The sequence below is a fragment of the Colias croceus genome, chromosome 1, assembly GCF_905220415.1.
Source record: "Colias croceus chromosome 1, ilColCroc2.1".
NCBI classification, from domain to species: domain Eukaryota; kingdom Metazoa; phylum Arthropoda; class Insecta; order Lepidoptera; family Pieridae; genus Colias; species Colias croceus.
This window is the reverse complement of record NC_059537.1, coordinates 7,610,409-7,633,557: the sequence shown is the minus strand read 5'-3', so window position 1 is coordinate 7,633,557 and position 23,149 is coordinate 7,610,409. Positions and strand designations below refer to the sequence as shown.

The following is a 23,149-nucleotide window of genomic DNA, read 5'->3' as shown; positions in this document are numbered from 1 at the left end:
TAAACGGAACGTTTTTGGACATGAGTCTATGCACAATAAGATATCATTTGGAGAATAAATACTTCAACAAAAATCATAGTGCTGCTTTGCTACTGGTTGTTACGTTCTTATTGATTTTAAAAATTTGACAGATATTATACATCCCGTACAATTTCCCTATATTTTTACCGCATATATTTAAAATATTCAAAATTATGTCTATCACAATAACACAGTTATAATCGTAAACGTGATTTCGAACAAATATGGATGGAGAACCAGAAGCATTATCGGATACAGCTACTAATTGCAATCTAGCATCCACATCTGAAACTTTGTCAGATAACAACCAAGCAAAACTGGATTCTTTAGAAAAGAAAGCTGTTCATTTAAGGTTATCTATACATATAATAAATCTGTAGAAGGGTCAATTCTGTACATTGAAAATATTGAAAAAATAAATACCAGGGGGTGTTACTGGATCGATACCAAACCCAAATATGTGATTAAAAAATTTTTTGTCTGTCTGTCTGCCTGTCTGTCTGCCTGTCTGTCTGTATGTGAAGGCATCACGTGAAAACTAACGGTTCGATTTCGATGAAACTTGGTATAAGTATACCTTATTATCCTGGGCGTAAAATAGGATACTTTTTATCCTGGAAAAATACGTAGAAAAAAATTAATCTTATTTTTTCAGTTTTATCCATAGACGTTGTTCTGTAGAACCGCGAACACACGTTGCGTATTATTATTATAGGCCTAGCCGTATTTGGGTCCAATAGTATTTATAAGATGTCATTGTCAGAGTTACTCAAAATGGAGAAATAAACCATCCACGCGAAGACCGACATCCGCGCGGACGGAGTCGCGGGCGGACGCTAGTTTATAATAAAATAATAATACGCATTGTATTGTTGTCCATAATATAAATATTTTTTTTAATGTTATTTGAAATTGTAAAAAGTTTTGTAGCCATACGCCATGAGATAAGTTTTTCTCTCAGGACCAAAGTATGACTGGAGCGCTATGATTGTAATAGTATAGAATGCTTAAATGTCCCGATATGTTAAATATCAATTTCGATTATTTAAAAAAATAACGAACTTTTTGGTATCGAATTATGCACTATACTTAGTTTTCCATATCAACCAATAAGGCCGGTTTAGCTGTAGTAGCCCTCCCTATACACAAATATCCAAATTAATGATCTACTCCTACCTACCTACCTAATTTTTTTCGGCGTAAAATTCAGTTACATCTAGACTATCTGGATGGTTATGGTGCTCCACCACTGTACGCTTCACCCGCAGCTTTCTTCCGCGTATGGTGAAGCTTTGGAATAATCTGCCACCTGCGGCGTTCCCAAAAAGTTACGACATTGGGGCCTTCTAGAAAAAAGCTTATTTGTCCATAAAAGGCCGGCAAGGACGGTGGACGCCGGTGGTGAAAACATCAGATGGTCCAAAAAAAAATCTCAAAGCCTACTAAATTCAAAATCAATTATAGTAAACGAACTAATATTCACAGATTAGTATTGGAGAAAGATTTTAAAGCGGCTGATATAAAATGGAGTCTTTTTGTAGCCGCAGCGTTTAGCTTTCGATATGAAAGTTGTCTAAGGCCATTTCCACCCGCATTCATGAAAAATGGCGTGAAAGATATGGATGACTTAGTTTGTATAATTTTATTAATACCTTATAATATTTAAGTAATGATCCGTAGTGACTAGTGATACGTTAATTCAAATTGATAAATAGACTAAGTTTTTTTCCATTGTCACTTTTAGCTTAGCGTCATTACGGATGTACCGGCTCTGGATTTGGTATTACAACAACTAGATAACCTCGATAATTTGGGTAATCTGAGTGACATTATAGATCTTCTATTCTATGTTCTTGTTAGGTTAAAAGAACCAAGTTTGAAAACAGTGCTACCCGAATCGGTTGGTAGAGATTTATCATAACACACTTTAATAAGTTAAAAAAGGAATACGGGTCAAGCTTCCAATTTTTCAATTTCCAGCATGAAGCTGTTTTAATTAACGCACATTCTTTGAAGCCTGCACCGAAGCCACAATTTATGTTTCAAGTAGTTTATTCCTCAAAATCGAATTCAGAAATTAAATGGAAGGAATTATCAAAAAACCATAAAGTTTTTTACGCATACCACGGCAATCGTTTGGAAAATTTCTATACTATTCTTAATTTCGGTATTCAACAACACTTAAATAAGGTATTTAATTATGTAATTTCAAAAAACAAAAAAAGTATTTTTAGATATGTAAGTAGGTACTACGTGTCCCAGCAGACGTTGCTCTGCCCTATTGTCCCTTTTTCGTGTTTGCGCTCTCCATATTATGAATCCTTCACGTGTATGTTATATGTATGTAACATGTTTCAAGTTCCATGTTCCATGTGCCTTTAATAAAAACGTAAAAAAGTTTACCCGAATAGGTCGCGCCGTTCTCGAGTTTTGAACTTATCGACACATTAATTTGCGATTCATTTTATTTTATGTATAAGATATAATATTATGTTTCGTTATAAACTTAAATTAATATTACGATTTATTTTTATTTTAGACAACATTACTGGGCAATGGCGTATATCTGTCGCCAGAACTGAGCATAAGTTTGCCCTATAGCCATGGTGGGTTCGGATGGGGTGCTAGCTGCATCGGTGGACATTTATCATGCGTTGCCCTTTGTGAGGTTATAGATGCTCCTGATGGTATTAATTACCAAAAACCAGTTTCTCATGAAGGTAATATAACATTTGGAACGTAAATAAATAGTAAAATAACGGTTAAATTAAAAAAAAAAATACTCTGCAAATCGTCAGGTGATGGAATTTATGAAGAAGATAAAGGAAATGCAGACCAAAGCTTAGACACGAAAACGGCACATTATGTTGTTACAAACTGTGATTTGGTTCGAGTGCGATATTTACTTGTATACGCTAAACAACCTGCTTCTTTGCGGTTTCCTACAGCAAACTCCAATAGAAATGGTAAAAATAATGTAATCTTTATTGTTCAAATATACATTTTTGTCGAAGATAATTTTTAATGCCATTTAATACTTACTACTCCTGCTTACAGCTGGCGGTCTTCGAGAATGGCTGACGAGACACAAATTGTTTTCTATCCTTCTTGGTTATGGTCTAATGCTAGCGACAATTGGATTTGCCAATAATCAACCCGTTAATTACTATTACAAAATTTTATTAAAGAAAATCGATGTAGCACTCAGTAACGTCAAAGTGTGATAGTTTCTGATGTTATTCAAATTTTTTGTAATTTTGTCATATTTCTATTCATCATGGCCATTGAATAATAATTGTTGTTTATATAATTCATTATTATGTTTTGATCATATCATTTCTAGGATATATATTTTGTAGCGAGTTCAAAACAGCCTGGACTAACTGGAACTGAAATTTTTTTTGTTGGGAAATATTCCATTTTCAAATACAAATGGTTCTTGGAAAAAATCGTCTCTAGTTAAATAGGCTGGATACTAAAAAAAAAATTACAAAATATTATAAACTAGCTGCTCCCCGCGGTTTCACCCGCATTGCTTCGCTTCTGTTGGTCTTAGCGTGATGATATATTATAGCCTTCCTTGATAAATGGGCTATCTAACACCGAAAGAATTTTCGGACCAGTAGTTTGTGAGATTAGCGTTCAAACAAACAAACTCTTCAGCTTTATAATATTAGTATAGATTAACTATGTCGAGATAGTTAGGTCCCTAATATTGTTTAGCATTTTATGAACCAGTTCGGTAATATTTTATAATATACTTAGTACTAAAAATTGTCTTTCGATGGATTAGGTCTATGCAATATTAGGTATGAATACATTTTCACTTTTGTCGAGTGTGAATGTTTGAATTGTTTTTGGGACAAAAGCAATATCCATTATTTTCACGCAACGGAGAACATTCATTGTAGGTAGAGGTACATGTTTTGTTGTGACGGATGTCCATCCGAAACGCAAACTTTCATACTCACGCATTAGTTTTGATCAAATAAAGCGTTGATGAAAACGCATCCTCAAGTGTACTTGTGACTGAATTTGTATATCAAATAATAATGTTCCATCATATCTTTGTAATATACATTTTATTAGTGTTGCGTGTTTATGCACAAGATCCTGTCGCGAATTTAATTCAAGGTCGTGTTGTAGGGGTAAGTAAATACATTATATTATTTCATAGTATGTTACATAGTGATACGTCGAGTCACTGATTACACTGGTCTGCAAAAAAATTTTTTTTCGCGCTCCTTCTTATTTTTGCACAAGATTATTATAGAAGTGATACTTCTGAACAGAAATTAAGTTTTAAAAAATTTGTATCACGTCTAGATTTTTTGTAGTTTAATTAGAAAGAAACCCATTTTTTTGTTCTAAGAATACATCGTTATTTTAATAATTAGGTTTGAATATTACAAATAATGTCAAGAAAACTATTAAAAACTATAAGATAATATAATTACACATTATATACATTGTTTCAATTAGTAGTTTTCTTTTCTTTTAATATTTTATAAGGAGTTTCGCGACGAATCGATCAAGTAAAATCATCAATCTTTGCTGCCAACTTATTATCTATATTTTACTATATTTTCAGTTAGCTTTTCCGTATCTCCTCTCAAACTTCTGGTGAAATGTTTCATAGTGGTCACCGGATACTCTTTTTACAGCTTTAGTCTGCTTAATTTCATAATTTAAGTCTTATCTAAGCTCCCGCATTTGCAGTCCCTAGAGACCACACTAAAGACTCGCGCTTTCGATGTTGCGTCGTTTAAAAATTCATAACACGTGATTCAATTTTGCTTTATGGTTGAAATTATTTACAAATTTTCATCAATATATCAGTACAATATAAAAATTTTACCAAATTATTAGGATAAAATCATCAACCGTCACCTTAAAACTTTACTTTGAACTGAGCGCAGCGGAGTCGTGATGAGAACTACGGAAGCCCATAAGTTCCCTTCAAATTAGTGTAAAAATAATGTCTTCAGTAGATATCGTTCTAGTTTTATAAATTCAATTCATTTTTGTGATGAAAAATATCATAAAGACCGAATAAAATAGCATTATTGCAAGAGAGACTACTAAACAATACAGAATTTTGAGGTATTTAAAAACGACAATAAAAAAAAATTTAGACGTGATACAAAAAAACTGAAAGCAGATCTAGATTCAGCATGTTAAGATCTCCATGTTTATCATATTTTTATTCAAAGGAGGATTTCTTTGCAGACCAGTGTTATTTCAAAAATATTTTTTTTTTGTATTATTTTTTATAGATAAAGGCATTTATGGAAAATTCTGCATCTCCTATCGAAATATATTATGGAATTCCCTATGCAACGCCTCCAGTTGGGAGATTAAGATTTTCAGTAAGTATATTCTATTACTTAGGTAATAAAAAATACAAAAGGTAAAGCCATAGTTAAATTATTTTGAATATTTGTTTTAACAGCCTCCTGAGCGACATACGGGTTGGAAAAAAACTTATTTTGCTCATCGAATGCCTCCGAGTTGTCCTCAGATTCAGGATGGAAATGATTCCACTGAAAATTGTCTATGCCTAAACATATGGACATCAAGGGTTTGAATTTTTTCATATAAATATCCTACTGGTTTGGAAAAGGATTCAGCTTACATTTTTCCCTTTTTTCTAGGTAGCATGCAGACGGGCAATTGCAACCTGTCATAGTAATCTTTTATAGCGACTCTTGGGCAGGTGGTAGTTTGAATTTACCATGTCAGGAATTAGCAGCGGAAGGAGTGGTTGTTGTTACAGTAGCTTACCGCTTACATATTCTGTCATTCTTTACATTAAAGACTGTTGAAGCTCGTGGTAATCTTGCGTTGCTGGATCAGTATATGGCTCTACTGTGGGTTCGTGAAAATATATCAGCATTCGGTGGTGACCCGACATCGATAACTCTTTTTGGCCACTCGGCAGGCGCTGATAGCGTATTATATCACATAGTTTCACCTCGTTCTGCGGGTAATATTTATTATCTACTTATACTATACATACATATCTAATAATGCAAAATCGCAATGAATACAAATTATGGTGGTGATTTTTTTCAGGTTTGTTCCATAGAGTGATTATTATTTCTCCTCGAAATATTTGGAGAGCAATACATGAAGAGGATAATGTAGTAGATAAAAAGAAGATATCTCAAATGATTGCAGAATCATTAGGATGTTTGAATAATACAAACGACCATGAGATGTTGCATTGCATGCGTACTAAACCCATAGAAGAAATCGAGAAAATATTTTCTGTATTTGATTTTTATAGTTATTTTTTTTGATCAATTTTCGCTGTTCTGTTCCTTAATAATAATTATATAATTCTTAATTTTAGAATAATACCTGGAACAAGCTCATGCAACCCACGCCCGATAATTTTTTACCAGAATCAGTACAATATCTACCTTATTCTTTGGCGACAGCCTTGAAGAAATTGTCAAATATACCCTTAGACGTAATGCTTGGAACTACGGATCTTGAAGCTTTAGATCTTCAGGGTTTGTATTAAAATAACGAACATTTAAATGAATTTAAACTTAAATGTTACAACTACTCTGCTTTAACAAATAATAACTAAATTATACATTATTTATATTTACAGACAGTCGTATTAAAAGTTTTTCCAGAAAAAGTTTTCAACAGATATATAATTTTACAATGGAAAAAGTTCTTCCTGATATTTTTAATGCTTTATCATTAAATAATCCTGAATCATTACGACTGGTAAGTTTGAATGTTCGCTGATATGACGAAAAATTAACACTAAGTAGGTAAGTACGACGATTTAAAAAATGTATGTAATTTTTTTTTAGTTGAATGAAGCGGTACGTTGGGAGTATTGGTCATCTCTATTGCAGCAAGGGTCAGATAAGGGAACTCTTGATGCTCTAGTAGCTCTCGTCACTATGGACACTGTTGTGAATTGGGGTGTTGGAAGCTTTTTGCTAGCGGAAAAAATTGCTAATTTAGTATCACGTACATATGTTTTTCGTTATTCGCATCCATCATATGTAGATCTTCACGGAAATCGTCTTAATATAACAGGTATGTCAGTTGTTTATAAATATTTGGATGTTCTGCGAAAACTTGTCGTGCATTTTATGGTTATAACTTATAAGTAATGAACAGCTAAGGTCAATTATTTTATTTTATCATTATAACGATCAAGTAAAGTCACATTAATATTACTATACATAATTTTAATTTTCCCTTTCTTTACCGGTCGTTCTTTGACGTTAAAATAGATCTACATGATATAGGTATAATAGACTTATAGGGATATATGATTATATGTATTTTTTTTTAATGTATTTCAGTGTTAAGTATAGTTTTTTAATAATTTAATTTGATTCACGACATGTTACCTCTGCAGTCCTACGCAAGCGACTTAATCGCATTTATATCCGCTAGTAAGTAGACTAATATTTAAAAAAATGCAGGTGCCATGAGAGGGACGGATCTTATTGCATTACTAGGCGATGCCATGATGCTACAAGTAGCTAGAAGACCTGCTTCTAATGATGAAAAATATATTTCTTCGAACTATAGGCGATACATAATTAATTTTGTGAAATTTGGGTAAATATATATATGTTTTACTTTGCAAAAAAAAATACTTACATGTCCTACCACAGTGTCCTACCTACGCTACGTGACCTTTTTGTCTACCTGTGCATGTTAAAATAGAATAAAACTGACATTTTTTTTACAGGATTTGCACGTAACACGAACGTTAAAAATATGTTTTCTGCACTATTAATACAATGTTAGTTTTTAACCTGCACCTAATTATTATTATTAATTAAATTGAATTATCATGAATTCTTAAAAGTACAGGTCCATATACACATACCAGCTCGAGAGCATCGGCGCACATTTTTATTTTCACACAGACCGGATCGTATACGATTGGAGTCGGTCGAACCGGAGCTGCAACAACTAAACGGAGCATAGACAAAGAATAGTTTCTCTGTCTACGAAACGGAGACTAAATGACTGCGCGTACAAGAAAAAGGACGCGTTCGGAGCCGGTCTCCTCCTCTTATTATTTCGAATAGGTACCAAGCGCGTTTAAACATTCTTAGTGACAAAAGCAGTACACATGAAAAAATACTTATAGCTCTTTTTTCAACTTGACAAAAATCTGCTCTCCTATCTGAGATGGTCTGTGTGAATGGACCTTTAAATCTACTGGTGCATAATTATTTTATTTACACCTCGATTTACACATTCATGCGAAAAGCGAGTCAAATAACGAACAAGCGTATACAGTGCACTCGCTATTCGCTTAAAGAATCGCGTACCTATTCGTATTCGTGTTAAGACTGGTTTCGGACATCAAAGGGAAGACCCATAATATGTGAACAGTGGTTCGCACTGAATTCATATTATGTACGATTAGGTACTACGTTGAATTTAAATATGATCGTCAAGTCAAAAGGCGAATAGCGAAAACAAGTGATAACTGCGTTAAAAACAACCGACTTCAAACTTGCACTTGCAAAATTTACAAATACCTACAGACAAAAATGCTCATAAAATAAAAATTAAAAACTACTGGGCCTATCCGAATAAAATTTTTATGGGACCAATTCGACACCATCCCGCATCGAAAATAAAAAAAGAATCACGTAAATCGGTTCAGAAACCTCGGAGTAATCGGTGTAAATTTAAGTACATAAAAAAAAAAAATATACCGGCCGAATTGATAACCTCCTCCTTTTTTTTGAAGTCGGTTAATGAATGAGAACCTTAAATGCACCATGATTAATGTTTTTTATGTTAAGTAGAATATGTAGATATACTCAATATGAAGGTTTTATTCTAATTTCAGTGCGCCAAGTACTAAAGACGAATGGCGTCGTTTTACGGTTAATGAAAAGAATGTATTTGAAATATGCGATAGAAATTTAGCACGCTGTTGTCTCAAAAATATCCAAAAAGATGTAGCATTTTGGACACAATACTTACCACGACTTGCTAATTCTTTCGTAACCTCTAAGGAATATTCAGAAAAGGTAGTAGGAGATCAAGGTATGTATACTTTAGGTACATAAACTACCTACTACTACCTACCTACCTACCTACTACTAGTTACACCGTCCATAAAAATGAGTCACGTTTAATTTTTTTTATTTAAATAGGTACCTTTATTTCAAGACACATAATAATTAATATGAGTTGTGTCCCTGAAGCTATCTCGGTTATATGTCTCTTCTCTGTAACTTTGTATCATTCAATAAAAATAAAATGTTTTAGTCAATCAATTCATTCAGTAATGTTTTAACCTATATAATTAATAACATTATTTTTTTTCAGGTGAAAGCCGTTTACGAGGTGGAATATTTGCCATGTGTGGAGTTTCCATTACATTGCTCTTCCTTTTATTTGCTAGTGGTTTATTATTGCACAGAAGACGATCTTATCGACCCTCATCTATTGATTCTCAAATAGCGTATTAGTTAAAATTTGTAAACATTTATGTTGTACACAATACATACAAAATCAAATAAATATCACCTGCAATAGTTATGTGTTTATTCTTAATATATATAAATCTCGTGTCACAATCTTTGTCCTCAATGGACTCCTAAACCACTACCGATTATAATAAAATTCACACACCATGTGCAGTTCGATCCAACTTGAGAGATAGGATAGTTTAAATCTCAAATAGTTTTAGAGAAAGCGGGCGAAGCCGCGGGCGGTGAGCTAGTATTTTCTATAAAATTTTCAGCAAAACTTATGTCAAAACTCGTGGGATGGCAGGGCTTAATTTTCCCTACTTAAAAATAAACCAATACTGTTTAGTATTATTCATACGTTTACAGTTTAAGCATCCTATGCAAATTTAAGGTTTTTCGGGGTAAAAATTCAATAAAATGTGGTTTATCTCGATTTCAAATAAATCTAGTCCTATGGAAAAAAGTTGAATGGCAAAGTTGTGGGTAATAAAAAGATTTACAACTTTTATGAATACAATTTTTTCACATAACCTCAAGATTTAGGTGAAAAAATTCAAATAACCAAGATTTTGGTTAATTATACCGAATTTCGTGAAAACTTGTCTTATTATTTCACAAATACAATGTAGGTAATATTTATATATTTAAAAAAAACTACCTAATTTCAAATCGGACCAGTAGTTCCCGAGATTACCGCGATCAAACAAACAAACAAACTCTTCAGCTTTATAATATTAGCATAAAATAATGATGGTTAGGTTTAAATTATATGATTGACGAGTATTTTTAAAGCTTTCATTTTGATTTTTTTTCCTTTTCAAGCTTTGTAAACTATGTACATATTACTTAAATAAATAATCACCACGTATATAACAAAGCCACTTTCTCTGTCCCTATGTCCCTTATTGTATGCTTATCTTTCAAACTAGGTACGCAACGGATTTTGATGCGGTTTTTTTTAATAGATAGAGTGATTCAAGAGGAAGGTTTTAGTATGTATATAATTTATTCGGTTTAAATCAAAGCGTGCGAAGCCGCGGGCGGTAAGCTAGTATTATATGCATATTTTCATATTTTACACCAAAATCGCAAGTATCAATGCCATCATATCCCAAACATTCATTTTCATTTAAAAACTATACACGTCACTGTCATGTTATAGACAAAAAAAACGCAAAAAAAATAGATTCCTTTGCAATTTGTAAAGACGATGTTTGATCATAAATAAAAATAAATAAATCTCGTTTAGCATAAACATAAAAAATATATCTAAAGAAAAGGCATCTCCTAGGACCATGCTAATAAAATAATATTGTTTTAGTGCTTAATAATTGTATGTAATCATGACTAAAACGCCCCAGGAATTTATACAGGGCTCGTTCTCTCCATTAATTGCAACTTTATGTAGTTCTAAGGTTGAAAATATTGTATCTAAGAATAATCTATCATTTCCCGAATTATTACAACCTTTTGCAACGCTTAATTCGGAAGGCAAGTGAAATTATCTTTATTTTTTCTACCACTGATAGGAAGTATTAGTAATCACTACCACTTATTGCCAGAAGGTTTGAAAAAGTATATTTATATATTTTTTTATATTTACTTTTCAGGCCAGTTTCGTGAACCGGGTGGCAATTTATGCACTGTTAAAAATTGGAAACTGGTAATAAGAGATGTTAATTGGAAGCCACTTCAACCAACAGAGGCTAGAAGACAACTTAATAATGCAGTCTTGCATAATTATGAGGATAAAACTACTCCACAAAATTTTGGTAATTTACAGTCTAAAATAGATTATCAAGTATTTTATAAAATTTCTGATATTAATTATAATTATAAACTTTATAATAGAAGGTCACCGGTTTGAGGTACCCCAAGGGACTCCATGGTTTGATGCTTGGAGGGAAACATACTTTGAAGTTCAGTTTCCATCAGATCATGAATTCACCAAACACTTTTTGTCATGTATAATTGTTGCAACAACACTTGAAGAGAATATAGTAGATACATATAATGTCTTAAATCAACAATATGCTCAGCTGCAAAATGTCACTCCACCTAAACTACCAAAATGGTTTAATAATGCAGTTCTGAAGTCATATCTGTTACTGCATGATAATTCATTAGTTTCTAAAGAAAAGTAAGTTATAGGATAGCAGTTTATTTCAATATTGTATTGCTATTATGTGACTTATTATCTTAATTTATGTTTATTACCTATATTACAGAGCAGAATTAGCATTTGAAACACTAAAGCAAACATTTGGTGCTACTAATTGTTTTATGTTGACAATCAATTCTAGACAGGCACAGGATGCTAAATTACCTGTAGACTACTGGGCTAATTTTGTCAAAACACCTTCAGATACATCAAACATTGCAATGGTACAAATAGATTTTTTTTTTCTATAAGATGATTAATAAATAAATTTGATACATATAATTTTTATGCCACTATAATATGATGATTGTAATGAATGCATTTTCAGACTAATTTATCATCATCAAGTACAAACTTAACTATTACTCAAGATTCACAGGCACAATTTCCTACAGGCAATGTTTCAACACCAGGTAGGTACTTCATTAAATATTTATAATTTTACAATATAATATTCCTATTAAAACAATATTGTATATATTTATAGAGGAAAATCCCACAAATTCCCCCACTGTACAAGAAGGTGCACATCCATTAACCACAAATGAAAATGATGTCTATGACAACGCTAACAGTCTACAGGTACTTTTTGATTACATTGAATTATTAAATTATTTAATAAATTAATATGAATTTTAAAATAATCAAATATAAATCCCTATCATAATCAAATATTTGGATTATTTTAGACACACTCGTTTTCGGGTAGTTCAGAGAGTGTTAATGTAACTGGAAGAGCTATAGATACTTCAGAAGTCCATGGAGCAGCTCTCAACCCTCAGGATGTTGAGGCTATAAAAAAGTATTTACAGGATTATGCATATAAAGCATTACTTCCACATATAGAAAAACAAATTGCTCAACTCACAGAAATAGTATGTTGGATTTAATTACTTATTATTTTAAGTTTTTTGGAATTAATTCAGGTTATGAAAATATTTTAAATATGAAATTAATTTTCAGGTAGCAAATAAAAAAGGTGTAAGCAGATCATTACTGTCAGCCACCAAAAGGTGGTTCACTACTGGCAAATCTGGTACAACTACAGTAAACAATACTGTTATGTGAGTTAGACATTTCTTCCTCATCTCTATAATTAATTATTATTGTTTCCATGTATTTCTTTTGTAAGTTTATTTTTGTAGAATTTGTCTTTACAATAAGTTATTAATTTAAACAGATATTCAAGCGACTGTCCAGAACTGCAATTACGGAGGCTGGGAGATCTTTGGTTTCTATGTGGTCAATGGCAACGCGCTTTTGATACCTATCATACTGCTAAAAGAGAATTTTACGCTGACAGTGCTTGGCTCTGTTACGCTGGTGCTCTTGAAATGGCAGCTATAAGTGCCTTTATGGCTGGAGATGCGAATCGAAAAACTCATGGCTACATAGAAGAAAGCATAGTTACTTATTTGAATACCTGTCGGTAGGTTTGGTGATTTTAAGAGAGTCTTAATATATAGTCATTAGTTAAAACTCACATTTCATATTTGTTTTAAGAATGGTACAGTATGCTGTGAGAGCTACCTTACTCTCCGTACCCTGTCTAATTCACTATGGAATGTATGGTGAAGCTGCAAAGCAACTTATTAGAATGACATCGGAAGACAGTGACTTGAGGAGTGCCATGTTGTTGGAACAAGCCGCTCTTTGCTTTTTATTAGGACCTAGCAATAGAGTTATGTGCAGAAAGTACGCATTCCACATGGTTCTTGCCGGCCATCGATTTTCAAAAGCTGGGCAGAAGAAACACGCTTATCGTTGCTATAAACAAGCTTATCAGGTTAGTAGTTAGTATTAACTACAGCATTAAGCAAAGTTGTCTCTTAACTTGAGTTTTGATTAACTTAAATTTAATTTATTATTTATTTATACTCTTTATTGTGCTGCCAAAATACATAAAATACAAACAAAACTAATTCTAAAAACACAAAAACAGCACTTTATTTATGTCTTACAACCCAAATAATGTAACAAGTATTGAGAATCTATATATTGTTTATTCCATTTCCTTGACCGTTGCTTATAAAGAGTGTAAAACCTGTAGATCTACGCGGAGAGCGGGTGGCGGCTCTCGACGGACCACGTGCAGTTCGCGCTGGGGCGGCTGGCGGGCGCGCTGAAGATGCCGCGCGAGGCCGCGCGCTGGCTCGCCGCGCCGCTCGCGCCCGCCGGCCACCAGCCCGCGCCGCAGCAGGACGCCTTCCTGCGGGAGTTCATGCTCGCTCACCAGGTTTGTGCAGCCTCTTATCCAGCAAACATCTCTCCTTACGTTGTACGCGATAAGGCCGCTGTTTGTACTTTCTCTCTCTTTTTTATTCTATTTTAGTGTGTGTGCAATAAAGATATGTAAATAATAAGTCGGTTAAAAATAAGAAGTAAAATAATCTAACGAACATTTCTCGCAATTTATCTAACTTTTATGTGAAAGGTTTTTATAGCATTAAAATTAATGGTATAAAATATATAATAATTAATAATTATTGCAAAGTTTGTAATTAACTTTTCTTACTTTCCTTCATATAAGTATTAAAATAGATCTGGTGGTATATGCAGTTTTATATTTTTACATTTAAGTTTGATGCCCTAGAAAGATTTTGATGAGTAATAAAAGAACATCTTGAATTAAAGCAATAAAATCATTTATCACATGCATTGCACAAACTCTTTTCATTTATTTCAAATCAAAATCAAATCAAATCATTTATTTGCAATCATACATGGTTACAACACAACAGACAACTTATATTATAACTATAATATGTGGTACATATTGTGATTTATTATTCAGTTTTTATTAATTTTAAGGAGTAAATAATTTTCCATAATGTTTACCAAAATCACATTGTATTAATAACTATACCTCAATTTATTGTTCGTTATGAAAAAGCTTAATATTCTTATTACTATTTAGTTATTGCTTATAATACTTTGCTTGCTTATATCTACTACCAATTTTTTTTCTACATCATCAGTTGTTATTTTTTTATTGACAAATGAACTACCTACTTGGTAAAATGTAGCAAATAAATTATTTTTATAGCAATTTATGATTTGTACCTATATATTTATTATTTACGACTAAAGTTTAATAAATTGGTGCCTTCAATTTATGAAAAATTCGAGTTTATTGGAATGTGTGACACAAGAAAAATTGCATGAGTATCTAAATTTTTCATTATTTGTTGTATTCAAATTCTATTGGTATAAATATTATAATGCACATAACATTAATTTCCAGCAATGGGTAGATTCATCTGAGGAATTTAAAGAGCATTTACCAACTTTACCCGTGCCATTATTAGTGGGTGAAGACATAGCTGTGTTGTGTGTCGGGCCGGCCCCTCTTTCATCGCCATGTCGGTCGCCCGCTACTTCAGTATCATTTAATAATCTTTCAAATGAAACTTCTCAAACGGATAATGCATACTGGAGTAAGCTTGAAGAAGCACTTCTCCAAGTGGCACAAGGCAGTATTCCTATGATTTTCAAACCCACTTTTGATTTGTATACTCAAAAAACAGACAGTAATCCAATTGTACCGCAAGGAGGTAATGCCTTGACACATGAAAGCTATTATCATATATTTTTGGTTTTATTTCTTCTCTTATAAATTATAATGTCTGATTTTCAGAACCAATACATATTGCAGTAACTTTAAAAAATCCTTTGAAGGTATCCTTGCTTTTAAAGGATATGGAATTATTATGGCGTTTCACGCCAAATGCAGAAGTATTAGAATCCGTTCAAGATGAATTCCTTAATAATGAATCCAGCATTGCAGCAGGTCACATATTGGAGAGTCATGTGATACATGGACAAAAGATACCGAATTTACTCTTGGAAGGTGAATGTCAAAAGATGGTCACATTTACCATTACACCCCTAAAAATAGGACAATTGGACATACAAGGTTTAGCTTACAAGTAAGTATTTTATAGTACACTGCAGGAAATATGAAAATATGTATTCGTATTTAACTGGGCATATTAAATTGGGCATATTATTGGTTTCACAAACGTTATAATATTTTTACTTTTTAGGTTAATTAATGCTGGAGAAGGTAGAGAGAATGGTAATAGTGTAGCTGTAATGGGAAAATTAGACATTCAGAAACAGATAAATGGATGCGATAAAAGATTACACATAACAGTTATAGAACCAGCCCCTTGTTTACAGGTGAATATCAAATCAATTGCAGTGTTCTTGCTTTTATCGTATTTTGTTATACATTTTTTGATATTAATTATTGCAGATGACATTTACCGAGACGAACACGGAAGTTATAAGTGGAGAATTAATGACGATAGACATAGAGTTTCGTAATGTTGGACCGGCTGTTATGAAGAATCTGCACGTAGCAGTGTCGCATCCGGAATGCATGCGGGTGGTAACATCGGAGTATCAGGGAGATTCTTTGAAATATCTGTATGAAGATCGGTATAAAGATCCACCAGAATATACAGGTATTCTAGAAATTATATCAACTATTTTTAAAGAAGGCTTTATTGTATCTACAATAACATACACTTTTGAATTTGGTTTATTTTACTAATGAAACTTACTGCTAATATAATAACTGCACAGGAATATATAATATGTACTAGTTTTCCGCCCGCGGCTTCGCTCGCGCATTCAAATAAAAACCCTATGTCCCGGCGTAAAAAGTACCCTATGTCATTTCTCGGGTATCAAAATATCTCTATACCAAATTTCATGCGAATAATTTCATGCAAATTGGTTCAGTAGTTAAAGGCGTGATTGTGTAACAGACATACAGACAGAGTTACTTTCGCATTTATAATATTAGTATGGATTCCTGTGTATGCATCCAAATTACTAATCTAGTTGTATTAAGACGAGCGCAGCGCGCGTGCATCCCTGCGGAGCCAGGCGGCGCAGCGGCGCGTGGTGGCCGTCAGCCGCGCGGCGGGCGCGGGCGCGGGCGCCTCGGCGTCCCTGTTCCTGCGCCCCAACAGTAACGCACCCGCGCTCTATCTGCTCGCGTACTATGAAACCGGGCTCAAGGCACGCCCCTATCGACTGCTGCGACACATGTTTCGATTCACTACGAAGGTGCGTTTTGAAAGGATGGTAGAAGCGTGCCAATTTTTGTAAAAGTTGGGCGTGCATTGCGAATGCAATAATGATATTTTCGAACGTTTTTAGCACGTTTTTCGAAATAAAATCATCTGCATGTAAAGACGCATAATTTTTGTTCACGCCACATGTTATTTTATGCTCAATTGTTTTCCGATATGATGTACTTGACTCTATAGAATTAATTTAAAAATGTTATATTTTACAGGATGTTGTAGAAATATTAGTAACGCCTCGTAAAAGTCTAGGCTCATTCGAAGGAAAAGTTATGGAAAACATACAATTTGCTGTTGAAGTAAAAAATATAAGCAATGAAAAAGAGGAAAACATATCTCTTGAAGTATTGGAAGTGTCGCTTTTGAGTAGACAATGGAAATTAAACCACATAACATCGGCATTAGATGTCGATAACTTATTGATAGCTCGCGAAAGATTACATCTTATAATGAAAGCTGTTAGAATTTTTGAAGAGCTACCAGAAGGGCGAGTTGAGCAATCATCTTTAAAAGTTTCCAAAAGAGTGCCTGAAAATGTGCAGTCAACTTTACCATATTCCACTTTTGTAACAGATTATGTGCCCTCTCTATTAGATAATTTTGATTCTCCTAATCATCATGAAATTAGAACTGGAATGATTCAATCTATGCTTATTCTCAGATGGAATGCTTACAATAAGGAAAGTGGAAGAAAGACAGTTGGTCAACATTGTGTCTGGTTGGATTGCTTTAATAAAACTTTGTCTCGAAACAGAGAAAAAATCGTTGATCACACCGTACAAATAGATGATTTTGAGAGTAAAGTGGATATCTTAAGGGATAGCAAAGTTAAAGGCGAAAAAAATAATGTCGTTATTTTAAGATTAGAACATTCGAATTATGTAGATCACAACTTTAAAGCCAGAAAATTGTGTATTATACCTATAGCTATTAATATAGTGAATTGCTATGGAGTACCTGTTAAAGTATTTATAGACATGTTAAAACAGCAAAATAGGTAATTACATTATTAATTATTCAGTAAATTCTCAATCAAGTTCATTGCAAAAGTTTATAAAAAGCCTTTTTTAACAGAGAATCTTCTGGTATTCTTGGTTGGGCTGGAGCTCTGAACAACGGTTTTTCAGCCGATTCTAAGGAACTGGGCCTGAACGTGTCTTTAGAAAAATTTGAATCACGCTGCATAAAGGTAATTTATTTGTCCTTGTAAACTTGCAAAATTCAATTGTTATAATGGATTTTTATAAATCTGTTGCAAAGTCCATAGATACGTAATAGTCTCGATTGACAGATTTCTTTGAAATATCTTGAAAAATAAATAGCAGTCTTTGAAATATCTTGAAAAAATAAATCCAGTAACACCCCCTGTGTTACTGGATCGATACCAAACCCAAAAATATGATTAAAAAAATTTTTGTCTGTCTGTCTGTCTATATGTGAAGACATCACGTGAAAACTACCGATTCGATTTCGATGAAACTTGGTATAATTATACCTTACTATCCTGGGCGTAAAATAGGATACTTTTTATCCTGGAAAAATACGTAAAAAAATGTTAATTTTTCAGTTATATCCATAGACGTTGTTATGTAGAACCGCGAACACACGTTGCATATTATTATAGGCCTAGCCGTATTTGTGTCCAATAGATATTTATAAGATGTCATTGTCAGAGTTACTCAAAATGGAGAAATAAACCATCCACTCGAAGACCGACATCCGCGCGGACGTAGTTGCGGGCGGAAGCTAGTACTTCACTATAATCCTTGTCTTAAGATCTTTTGTGTCAAAAAATGTAAATACATAATTATTTTAAATCTATTTAAATAGGTTCAAGCGCTATGTGCCGCCCCAGGAACATACACGGTTGGTGCTGCTTTCTCTGTGTCTACAATCATCGGAACTGGCAACACAGCAACAACACAGTTTATCAATAATACATCTTTATTAATTGTTAAGCAAGTTGCATAAGCTATGTTATTCATTGTTTCAAATGATAATTATTATATAAATATATTATTTGTTTCTTTAACTACCAAGGATTTTTCTTTCATTAATTAGATCAGGTTTAAGCAATTATTTTCAAATGAGATTCATTTTTATTTAAATGAGTGTCAATGTTCCAAAAAGATGATATCAAATTTATTAGTTTCGTAGTTCGTTTATAATATTCTTTGTACAGGGGTAGTACCCTGTAGGTTTTGATTGCAAATGTCCAAATTTGCAAAAATTTGTAGCATAAACGGCTGTATTTTTTCATTGCGTTGTCTTATAAAAAAAAAAAGATTGTTTCGCAGCTTCAAGGGACCTTAGTCTTGAGTATTCAATATAAATTTCAGCTTGATATCCCTACGCGTTCTTGAGAAAAGGGGTCTTGACAGACGGACAACAAAATGATCCTATAGGGGTTCCGTTTTTTCCTTTTGAGGTTTGGAGCCTTAAAAAATATTATACAGCCTGTAATGCTATATTGAGCGTCTCGACCATAGAAATCTAAATAACAAGACACTAGAACTGCTATAATGTCATAATAAGTATGAAAACCACAAACAAATCCAAAATCAACACATTTAAACCGATAGCTAAACACAATAAACAGTACACACAAGTAAAGTGTGCACTTGGACAGCTTGATTTTAGTGAAAACTAACTTAAATAAATTCAAAACTTTTTAATATGTATCCCAACGCACGATTTTACGGTTTATTTTAGAATAACATCCCTAGACCGTACATGAGACGTTTTGTTTCTTTTTGCTCCAATACGAAAAAAATCGGCTTTTGTACAACAGGGGGCGTTAATTTTCAATAGATATAACTTTGAACTAAGCTTTGAACCTAAACACATAAGATCGGTCGACTGTGACATTCATTGTTATTTAGATTTATATGTTGACATTCGTAATACTTGTAAATCTACACTAATAATATAAAGAGGAAAACTTTGTTTGTTTGTTGGATTGTAATGAATAGGCTCATAAACTACTGGACCGATTTTAAAAATTATTTCACCATTCGAAAGCTACATTATCCACGAGTAATATAGGCTATATTATATTATCACGCTAAGACCAACAGGAGCGGAGCCACGTGGGTGAAACCGCGTGACACAGCTAGTATTCTATAATTTTAGGGAAAAACGGCATTATTTCTAAAAAAAATACGATGAAATGTTATTCCTTTATTAATATAATTACAATTTACAACTTATAATTTTCGCAATGGGAAATGTTGAAACACACCATGTTTACACAAATACTTCTCGAGAACAACACAGAGCAAGTAATATGGAGAACAACTGAACAGCAACGAACGCACTGATGGTTTGAAAGTCACCTGAGTGGCGACAAGGTCACGCGCGCTTACGACTTCTAGTGTCTTGCTACTAGATTTCTATGGTCTCGACTCTCGGATGAATGTCAACTAAATCTGTTTAGTTGTGTGGGAAAGTACCTACATCAAGCGTCAATCCATCTTCACAAAACACTTCTTTAATATGAGTAGTAGAATTTTTAATTTTAAAATTACACGTGAGAATTCGCTGGATGATATTATATTATGTTCATTGTTCAATAGAAAAGGCAAGCAGTTGATTTTATGTAAGACGTCGTTAGAATTTTATAGGCTATAAAAATATGTATGTATACATATATTGCAAGAAAGCTGGGCGATTGCCATAGAATAGTTAATATTAAAGGTTTTTTCTCACTCAGGGTATCAAGATACGCTTGATTTTTAATGTAAATGTATAAATAGTGGAAAATTAAAAGCGACTATTTATTAAATTGCCCATAATGATCCTCTGGTTTTCTATGGAAAGTTTAAATACCCATAAAATATAGAAGCGAAAAAAATAAAGTATAGGGGGTGTTAGATGTTTATGGTAAATTATAATTTATTATTATTATTATGTATTACAAAAGTATACAAAGTGGTCAGCAGTTTTTACTCATTTTGGGGTGTGGTAAGTAATAAACATCATTATAATTACATAATATATTTTAGGGCATGTTAAACAAAAGATAAATAATAAAATATAATTTCTAGACAGTATTATGGGTCTATTTCGTACCTCGTTATTATCACTTATTATGGTTGTTATTCTGATTTCAAGATTTCTATGTTATACCTGACATTGCTTTTATTTTTAACAGCTCCCTATTTAGATACTCCATTGCAGTTGCAACTTGACATACCTATATACTTGTATGCAATGGTACATAATAATAAGATTTGAGCAATACTCAAATTAAGAATTGGATAGCGCTACTTTAACTACTTTTGTGAAGAATTTATTAAAATGTGGTAAATTAAAAAAAAAAAAATATTGCTAGCACTACCCAAGCGCTCGTGCTCAATAACGACATGGCCACCAAAATGTATTACATTTTGATTTAACCTCGTTCTTGAATTTTACATTGCAACCAATTCGAATTTTTATTCAGATTGTATGGCATTATTGAAGTAGATCGAAATTTTCGAAACAATAATTCCATTTTCAACCAAAGCGTTAAACGTGCGCTGTCGTAACTGTCTAGAGTAGGTAAATACCTAAGGTAAATACCTATTAGGTAGATACATAATTCAGTGTTAAAATTTAAATCGTATTGCACTCGAATGAAATATATCTCGATTCTGTTGGGAGTAATCCCTGTTTATAGTATATAATCTACAGTCCCCTGACGGATTCAATAAGCTTACTGAGCTTACTACATTTTGGAATTATAACGTGTACGTAAGTAGAGGAGTCCATGAGGGGATTTACTCGAGCCCGTCAGATTCATATAATGGACGGTACCTTACCTACAGATGAGTACCTCCAGCCAGTATGAGCAGTATGGATGGGTCATGGGTGTACTCACGGGGCTCGCCGGAAATTTTAAAAATTCCACCATTTCCTAAGGTTGCGCTCAAATTGTCAGATTAGCGGAATTGGTAACTCTTATATTGTAATTAACACCTCCATATCTTAATTTCTGACATGCTCTGCTTCTTACATGTACTAGTTTAGATCGTATTAATAATTAATTTTTAATATATATTATAAGAATCATGATGAAATCGATGATTGATGAAATCACTAGGTACATAGTATAAAACAAAGTCGCTTTCTCTTTCCCTATGTCCCTTTGTATGCTTAAATCTTTAAAACTACGAAACGGATTTTGATGCGGTTTAATAGATAGTGATTCAAGAGGAAGGTTTTAGTATATAATTTATTAGGTTTTAGACAAAGCGGGCGAAGCCGCGGGCGGTAAGCTAGTGTATAATATTTTCATCAATCAACATACTTCTCAATTGATAAGTAAGGGATGTTATAAGTAATAGATAAATTAATGAATATAACGTATTTTAATTTATAAAAAAGGATTACACAATCCGTAAAAGTCAAACAAAATTCATCGTAAATGGTAACCACCCGGGTAAATGCTTGGTAACCACACATTTCTACAAATATCAATGATTAACCAATCAAAAGAGTTGTCAAAACGTTAGACAAGGACCATTTCCTTTTGAGAGACCTCTCGCTCGAACTGTATTTGTATTTTCCGCAGAAGTAGCAACCCTATTAAATACAGCAATAGATTATATTTTATCAAAACAAATATTTTGGTGCACAGTGTAGTTATTAATATATAACGTCTTTGGTACTCATCTTAGGTACTCATGGACTGACAGGTAAATATATATTATAAATGTATTGCATGTAATACCTATTTTTCATAAAATACATGCAATATTGTATTCACACATTTATCACATTTATCACTGTGTACTGTGGGTAGGTATAATATATTTTGTTATATTTATTTTTATTAATCATAATCACAGATATATTGTGGTTATAGCGTATATAAAAATCAATGCCACTTTTCGTTGTAATTCCATAACTCGAGAACGGCTGAACCGATTTCGATAATTCTTTTTTTATTATATTCCTTGAAGTACGAGGATGGTTCTTATGTAGAGAAAACGTTAATATGTACCACGGGCGAAGCCGGGGCGGACCGCTAGTAGCGTATAATTCGTCGAATTCACAGTTTCTGTTATCCAAGATACAGGCAATAGCCTAGTTTGGCTCTCACTGTATTATACCTAGAACCTTGTAAACTAATCTACTGTAATTATCGCATTTACAATGTAATATTTAAATGTTTTGGTTAACAAAGACTTTTATTTTATTAATATAAAATCTAGTCTTGCGTAGTGTTCTTTATATATATGACTTTAATAATATAATATATTAAAAAAAATAACAATCGTCTATTTGGAAACAATACATAATTATCTAGATGACTATTGACTAGGTACCTAGTTTTAATTATAGAACACTTTCTAAGTAAAAAAAAAGGCAAATATAAAATAATATAATTAGGAACGGAT

General features: G+C 32.9%; 3 protein-coding genes across 4 annotated transcripts; all 3 read left to right on the top strand.

The window, feature by feature from the left end:
• The first annotated feature begins 135 nt into the window (after window positions 1-135).
• On the top strand, window positions 136-3,336 carry LOC123693766 (protein mono-ADP-ribosyltransferase PARP16). The gene is made up of 7 exons (XM_045638981.1): window positions 136-373; window positions 1,507-1,651; window positions 1,766-1,921; window positions 2,002-2,211; window positions 2,561-2,741; window positions 2,820-2,987; window positions 3,079-3,336. Exons 1-7 carry the CDS (start codon window positions 246-248, stop codon window positions 3,243-3,245), a joined length of 1,155 nt encoding a protein of 384 aa, XP_045494937.1. The 5' UTR covers window positions 136-245; the 3' UTR covers window positions 3,246-3,336.
• Window positions 3,337-4,028: 692 nt separating this feature from the next.
• Window positions 4,029-9,550, top strand: LOC123692685 (carboxylesterase 1C). The gene is made up of 11 exons (XM_045637461.1): window positions 4,029-4,169; window positions 5,298-5,390; window positions 5,474-5,602; window positions 5,680-6,007; window positions 6,097-6,293; window positions 6,377-6,539; window positions 6,644-6,765; window positions 6,855-7,086; window positions 7,482-7,620; window positions 8,876-9,075; window positions 9,361-9,550. Exons 1-11 carry the CDS (start codon window positions 4,074-4,076, stop codon window positions 9,501-9,503), a joined length of 1,842 nt encoding a protein of 613 aa, XP_045493417.1. The 5' UTR covers window positions 4,029-4,073; the 3' UTR covers window positions 9,504-9,550.
• A 1,163-nt stretch (window positions 9,551-10,713) lies between these two features.
• On the top strand, window positions 10,714-18,801 carry LOC123697405 (trafficking protein particle complex subunit 8). 2 transcript variants are annotated; one of them, XM_045644023.1, is made up of 19 exons: window positions 10,714-10,997; window positions 11,117-11,278; window positions 11,361-11,646; window positions 11,735-11,891; window positions 11,996-12,080; window positions 12,155-12,249; window positions 12,357-12,542; window positions 12,631-12,731; window positions 12,848-13,096; window positions 13,171-13,453; window positions 13,718-13,903; window positions 14,912-15,221; window positions 15,305-15,596; window positions 15,714-15,849; window positions 15,926-16,136; window positions 16,529-16,746; window positions 16,979-17,763; window positions 17,841-17,955; window positions 18,597-18,801. In XM_045644023.1, exons 1-19 carry the CDS (start codon window positions 10,850-10,852, stop codon window positions 18,735-18,737), a joined length of 4,146 nt encoding a protein of 1,381 aa, XP_045499979.1. In that variant the 5' UTR covers window positions 10,714-10,849; the 3' UTR covers window positions 18,738-18,801. The 2 variants fall into 2 exon arrangements, with proteins under 2 accessions (XP_045499979.1, XP_045499905.1); XM_045643949.1 differs by having other exon boundaries at window positions 11,358-11,646.
• The last annotated feature ends 4,348 nt before the right edge of the window (window positions 18,802-23,149 follow it).